At 49.0% G+C, this 7,535-nt stretch overlaps 1 protein-coding gene across 1 annotated transcript; it reads left to right on the forward strand.

Moving 5' to 3' along the window:
* Positions 1 to 291: 291 nt before the first annotated feature.
* On the forward strand, positions 292 to 1,821 carry LOC141026213 (uncharacterized). Its single transcript, XM_073502211.1, has one exon. It carries the CDS (start codon positions 292 to 294, stop codon positions 1,819 to 1,821), a length of 1,530 nt encoding a protein of 509 aa, XP_073358312.1.
* The last annotated feature ends 5,714 nt before the right edge of the window (positions 1,822 to 7,535 follow it).

Genomic DNA, 7,535 nt, shown 5'->3' on the forward strand with positions numbered 1-7,535 from the left:
TCCCCTCAAATCAAAACACACTAGGAGGTTGTGCCCGCACGACATCCTGATGGCACCGTTGATGCCCTCGTACGTACGTAGTCTAGCACGGCCCCACCGCCCAGGCATTGCATGGCGGTCAATACGTACATGCATGCTAGGGATCTGGTCAGTGTCCAATACCTGGAAAACTGCAACGCCGAGATCCCTGTTTCACCGGGGAACCGAGAATCGAGAGTCAGATCCGATCGCCGAGCCTACCATTACAGATCAAGCCCCCTTTACCCGACTTCCAATTCCATGCCTGCTGCCATGCCAATGTTGCGTCGCGTGCGGTCACGCACGGGCACAACGGCCGGCGTCGACGGCGAGGACCGCCTCAGCGCACTACCCGACGATCTCATCCGCCTCATAGTACGCAGGCTGGACACCCGCACCGCGCTGTCCACCGCCGTCCTGGCCAGGCGTTGGGCGCACATCCCCCGCGATCTGCCGGAGCTCGACTTCAGGGTCAGCGATGTGCTCCCGCCCGAGTACGACCGGACCGTCGCCCTCCGCCGGCGCAACATGCCGCATGACACGTTTCTGGCCGAGATGCTGGACCGTCTCATGGCACGCTGCGAAATCGACACGATCACGGCGTTCATCGACGGCATCACCGGATTCTTGGAAGCGGGCGGTGGCCCTGCTGACGGCGACGCACGTCGGCGCGCCAAGACCCTGCGTCTGGAGTTCTTCCAGGCACACGATGGCGGCTGCGTCGTCGACCGCCTGATTGCCGCCGCGGTAGGCGCATGGGGAGTGGAGGATCTGGAGGTCGTTGCCAGGCAAGCTTCCTGCCATGTCCTTCAGGCGCCGCCATACCGCTTTCCTCACGACCACGACTGCCTCAAGGACGGCCTTCGCAGCTTGACGCTGGGTAACTACTGCACGCTCCCGCCGCTGCATAGGTACGGCGCTCTCACCACGCTGGTCCTGCGAGACATGGCCGCTTCCACGTCCGTCGACGTGTACCAGAGGGTGTTTACTGAGTGCACACGGCTGCAGGTGCTTCACCTGATATCCTGCTGCTGTGCACAGGACTATGTGGTGGTGGACGCGCCGTGTTCAGAGATCAGGGAGCTCATCCTGGACCAGTGCAAGTTCATGGTGATCGAGCTGCGCCACCTTCCAATGCTTGTCAGCCTGGCATGCCGCCTAACCGACACTAAAAGACTCATATTCGGCTCGGTCCCCAGCCTCATGCACACTAACCTCACATTCGCAATAGAAAGCTGGATAGTTCCAAAGCGGTGCACGGATTTCTTCAGCCGGTTCATCGGCGTGTCTCCTACCATGACGAATCTCGTCCTCCGCTTTGCCGGGCTGAGAAGATGGATGGTGCCCACTCCACCGGCCAAGCCATTGCTCAACCTGAAAAAGCTCCTTGTGGCCGATCTGCCTGCGAATTGGAACATCACATGGCCACGTGGCCTCCTGTTGGCCGCGCCCTCACTCGAGGTCCTGCACATTCATGTGCCTTGCTCGGAGGAGGAGCCAACTTACGGGAGCTTGAGAATGACCTCACTCGAGGCGCTTCAGCGCCATCACTGCCTCAAGGAGCTTGCCATTACTGGATTCTTACAGCGCCACATATGGTTTTTGAAGTATGTTGTGAGCGTGTGCACATCGTTGCAACGTGTTATCCTGCTTAAGGATGATGGTCATGTTCGATACAATGGTCTTTGGGATTGGGAGATGATTGGGCAGCAAGCATGTCCTTGGAGCAATGATGATGAATTGGTGGTGAGGAGAATAATCAAATCTGGGTGCAGGCCTCTCGTTGAAGTCACCCTGGGATGATCTTGGCGAGCTTGGCATTGCCGACTTGGAGCGATTCAGAAGGGATCTTCGGCTTCGCTGTCCGTGGTTTGAAAGCGAGGACCCCGATAGGCCTTGTGTGGGATCAAAGCATGTGATGAGGCGGATATTTTTTTTTTATCTTTTTCATGCCTCTATTTCAATTACCCTAACAACGGGAGGAAGGCGCTTTTCTGGCATGGCGACTAGACGGGTAGGGGTCCATCCAACACCTCGCCACGGATCTCTTCAAGATTGCCACCAGGAAGCAAAGGATGGTTTATTTGAAGCTCCGCGCTGAGGGTTGGGTGCATGCAGTCGCAAAAGTTAGCGCCCTCGAGCAACTCAGGTAATTTGTTAGTCTTTGGGGAGTGCTCGCCACCGTCAACCTACAAGCGATCATGATGACGCCATCACCTGGAAGTGGATTGTCAATGTGCTTACTTGTCAATCTCAGCATATAATGTGCAATTTCAGTGTTCCCACCCTTAGTTTTACGCCTCCATTATTTGGAACGCGCACGCGGAGCCTAAATGCAAAATGTTCACCTGGCTTGTGCTTTAATGGGCATATCCTCGCCGCTGATATGCTTGCGGTTCCAGGGTTACCGCATGACCCCATATGCCAACTGTGTCTTCATGCTCCAGCGGAGTGGCCGTCTTCTATACAGTGTAGAATATCTGGAAGAAGGGGAATCGTCGCATTTTCAACAAAACACAAATGACCTACATCAAGGTGGTCGTAATGGCCCTGGAGGATATCAGGCAAAGAGAAAGGGCTTTCGGGTCGCCCAACTGAGCGAGGTCTTTGGATAGATTGTTTGTTTCTTTTTGTCTCTTTTGTGTTTTTGACTCATCCATCAATCTCTTGTACTACATATGTATCTTTCGTCTAAGTGAAAAGGCAGTGCTTTGCCAGTTCCTCAAAGAAAAGAAAATTACTCATCCTTATCTATATTATAGTCTCTCTTTTTTAGAAAATATTGTGTATAGGTTGTTGTTTAAGACTGGAAATCTCCGGTGATTTATCTGAACGTGCCTCCTATGTAAAACAAGTTTGTCCTTTGTTTAGTTTCACCCAACTCATGAGCATTGTCAAATTGTCAAAGAAATGGATCTTGAATATGTGATGGGGTCTATTCATCATTTACTTTGCATTTGAGATACAACTGATCTATGCACAAGTGCAAGTCCTCAGATTAGTTTCACCTGTTGTGCATAGTTGGATTCTCAAACGTAATGGATCTTTTATATGTTGTTCTACCGTTGGGGCAAGTTGGGCAGCCGCTCAATCTTCGCCAAGAAGCTTGAGAGATGTTGGCCCAGGTCATGTGCAAACTTCAACAAACTAGATCGTTTAAAGTTCTAAATTGTATTCATGATGCAGAGGCCGGAGTGACCCTATTTTTTTCTTAAAAAAAGAGTTAATTTCATTTATTTATTTCTTGCGGGAAAACTTTTGATTTATTCATCAAACATCATGGCCATATTAGGACAAAGAAAATCAGACGTAGTAATTACATCCATGTTCGTAGACCACCTACGACGACTACAAGCACTGGAGCAAGCCGAAGACGCACCGCCAAAACGAACCCTCAAACAACCCGCATCCATCAGGACCGCCGGTCCGAATGTGTTTTGCCATCCAACGGGGCCTGTATCCGTCCGCCGATGGGTCCGGATCGTCATTTTTCCAGCAAATCGGAACCAAACCAGGGTTTCAAGTCGTCGCCAATGTGTTGTGCAATCAAGTTGGGCCGTAGTGTTCTGTTTCTGAAGACCCCTTCATTTCTGTTATGCCAGAGATTCACTGCACAAGCTGCCAGTACAATCGGCCACTGATAATGGTTGATGAGTTTGTGTGCTTCATGCGCAAACTATGTCTGGTTAGATGCCTGTCCGGCAACGTGCTGCAGATGTAGAACTTGCCAGCTGTATTGTGTAGTATTGCAGTGCAGCAAAATGTGCTCGATTGATTCAATAGCTGGGCAAATGCCACACCAACATTTTTTAGTACCATTACCGTTGGTGTTTAGACGTCCTTCGGAAAGCAAGCCAGAGGAAAACTCTGTTTTAAAGGAATAGTCGATACTCGATGGCCAGGCGAATTGAGAAAATGAAGTACTTGACATTTGCAGCGCTACCAAATATTCGGCCTGACCTTGTCTCCATGCATTCCTGGAGTGAAATCGAGCAAAATTACTAACAGATGATCCAATTCATTCGCTGCTGAAGCAGATAGCACCGGCTGAAGTTTCAGTGTCCATGTATTACCTTCATACTGGGACTTGACAGAGCAACAATACTTGTCAGGTGCAAAAGTAAAAAGGATCAGGAAGCAGTCCATCAACTGAAGAGACTTGCATAAGCTTGTTTGAACCAGTTCCAGCAAGGCAAGTCACTCTCCTGCAGCAGTAATGAACATAATTTACATATCAAAGCTCTGTTGTGCTCTTTAAGGTCTCGGACAACCAATCCTCCAAATTCTCTCGGCAAGATCACATTATCCCAACCCACTATCTGTTATATCCCAGTGAGAAGGCAGATTTAGTAAAGAAAGAAAGGGATAGAAAGATAGACAAGAAAGGAAGAGAAAGACTAAGTCCCTAGAGTATCTGTTCTTCTCAGATTTTAGGAGAGAGGGAACTTTGGATAGAAGACCTACTGTCCATAATACTCCCTCCGACAAACTTGAGACAAGTTTTTTCAAACGGAGGGAGTATCATATAAAGAAATAGATCCCTGTACCACATCATAATGATCTGCTAGAGCAGAACACTTGCAACACAGTCCACACTGCACGTGGTACATTTCTGCAAGTAGAAACACAAGCACCACTCATGGGCTAGTAGTAAAGCATTGCTGTATATAGCATCAGTAGTAAATCAGATTGTACCCGCAGTAATTGTACATGTGCATACACACAGTTATTATACAGTAGGATTATGACAAGATTAAACAGAGCAATGGAGAGGAAAATCTGACAAAAACTTAACTTAAACCAAAGAAAGACCAAGCAAACTATTGCAAGTACAGTACACTAACTACTTCACTAAACACAACTGAATAATTAAACTTAGTAGCAGAGGTTAGCACCAACTGTAGTTAACAGCAAGCTTACACAATAACTACAGCATGTACTTTTAGTACACACATGGATTAATTGACCAAACCCCCAGCAAGTAGGTACTTGCCATGTACTACTACATATGCAACACAACCAGTTAACATCAGTTAACTAACCACAGTAGCAGATGAACATCTACAGTAGTAGGAAACTCTAGAATTGGGGAATTCCCAATTTACACAACATAACACCACATGTACCAGAACATCAACTGCATAGAACAAACACACAGAGGCCAACAACAGCATGAGATGCATAACACCAAGATCAAGAATACATGGCCAGTTCACAATAATATACTAACTCTTCAGTTACTATCACAGTTAAATCTTCGTGTAAATTCTTACTTTTCATCTAAGCAAATGAATCGAATTTAACGGTACAATTCTTGTGCAAGACTATCACCCAGGTTCCGGATAAAAGCTTCACTCAAATATATACATTTACCATTTGCCCAGTGAACGCATCACTTCACTGCAACAAAGGTATCACGTCGCATTAACGAGGTGACGAGTGAAAATACTATCTAGTTCCTGTTCTCAAAATTTCAACACATCAATTAGCCAAAAATTTGTATGGTTTGTAACTTTCTACACGCGTGAGGCAGTCGAGTTGTCCTAGTGCTCCTCGTCCTCCAAATCCGCGTGCGGAGGCTCAAAAGGCGCCAATTCCTGCGCGAGGAAAAGTTTTGAATTAAGCATCTGCCCAAAAGGCCGCTGGCACAGCAAACAAGAATTACATCTGTATAGAAGAAATTATTATCACATTTCTTTTCCTGGTAAATTATCACTAGTTGTTTTGTCAAAATTGTCCGGAAAAAGATCAAAACAACAATCCTCATATGTCCAGTACGCAGGCCTGAAGAACTAAAGGCACCTAATTTTGGTCCAACCTGAAGAGTGGGGGTAGTACCAGGAAAATGAATCAAGTTACTGCTTTTGTTGTTTTCTCTACTATAGTTATTTTGACAATGAACACCTCTTTTTTCCCATTATGGATCAATCTAAATAAGCAATGATTTAGACCTAAGTAACGGTTACATTCCAAACAGGCAATCCAATCAGGCAGAGAGAAAGAAAGAAAGAAACAAAGAAAGAAAGAAGAAAGGACCTCGATTGGGTCCAGGGGAGCGGGCGCGGCCGGCGCGACGCCGGCGGCGAGGCCCGCGGCGTACCCGGAGAGGACGTCCGCATGCTCGGTGAGGCGCTGCGCGTGCGTGGTGCAGGCGTGGGCGAGTGAGGCGAACGCGTCGGCGAGCGCGCCCTCGTGCGCCGGGAGGGACGCCGCGTGCGCCGTGATCCCCTGCGACAGCGCGGTGAGGTCCTCCGCGAGGGCCCTCCCACTTGCTGCGGCCGCGACGACGGACGCGGCGACGGCTGCCGGCGCCGCGACAGCTTCTGGCGCGGCGAGCGCCTCCGTGTGGGCGGTGCGGGCCACATCATAGTCGCAGAGATTGTCGGCGAGGGTGAAGCTGAGCTCGACGAAGGCTGCGGCGGGGTCCTGGGGCGGCTCGGCGGAGGCCATGTCGTACGAGGGGACGTTGTGAGCGAGCTTACAGCTGCACCCGGCGAAGATCAAGAAAGTCAGCGCTGGGGGCACGAGCGGCGCGGCGGGGGGAGCGGGCGGCGCGGCGTGGGGCAGGGGTGGCGCGCCGGGGGACAGGGGCGGCGCGGCGGGGGCCACGGGGCCGACGACGGGCTGGTGGTCGGCGGCGGGGGCCACGGGGTCGACGGCGGGCTGGTGGTCGGCGGCGTGGGCGTCCGCTGCATTGCCGATTCTGTACTGGTAGCGGGTCGGTGGTGGGGCGGTCGTGCGGGCCTGCCTCTCGGCTGGAGGCAGCACCGAGTGCCCAGGCGAGCCGTGAGCCGACCCAGGAGTCAGCGTCACGCGGCTTGGTCGATGGTGGCCCGCCATAGATTTTTCTTTCCTTTTTTGATTTCTACTATTACTGTTATTTATAGACTAGCAAATATACCTGTGCGTTGTAACGGGAGATTATGCAGAAGTGGTAGATATAAAAAAAAAGTCTAAATCAAATGTCAGGATGAGGTAAGGACTTTTAAAATATCATTTCACAAACTATATCTAAGTGATGTCACGATGAAATAAGGGACTTCTGAAAAGTCATTTCAAAAACTAAAAATATGATGGTCTCATCATGATTTGATTTTCTAAGGCACCACAACGGAAAAAAAATTGGTTCAGCAAACTGCATTGATGGACCCTGCCTGAGCTAGACTGATGAATGATGTGTCTCGTCTTGATCTAGCGTACCGGTGTTTACCCATAACCAGTACCGTGGTACCAGAATAAACATAGTTGTGTATAAAGGCAAAATAGACATTTATCATTTTTGTATAGCTTACAAAAACTAACCTATAGGAAGTTGTGTCAATTTTTTTGGGGCTCAACGTAGTACGAAACACGGAAACCATTTTTTTTAACCCGACGCGAGGGACTAAATAAAGTCATAAAATGACCTCTACAGATCCCCTAATAAAATTTCTACGCAAGCGGTGGTTTGTTTTGTTCATTATTTACGGATCTGTTTTAATTTTTGGGATCATTTTCTAAAATTTTATGTACATTTT

The sequence above is a fragment of the Aegilops tauschii genome, chromosome 6 (assembly GCF_002575655.3).
Source record: "Aegilops tauschii subsp. strangulata cultivar AL8/78 chromosome 6, Aet v6.0, whole genome shotgun sequence".
Classification (NCBI taxonomy): Eukaryota; Viridiplantae; Streptophyta; class Magnoliopsida; order Poales; family Poaceae; genus Aegilops; species Aegilops tauschii.

Bases quoted from the DNA above. Each gene is read 5' to 3' on its own strand.
- LOC141026213 (XM_073502211.1), top strand. From the start codon at position 292: ATGCCAATGTTGCGTCGCGTGCGGTCACGCACGGGCACAACGGCCGGC.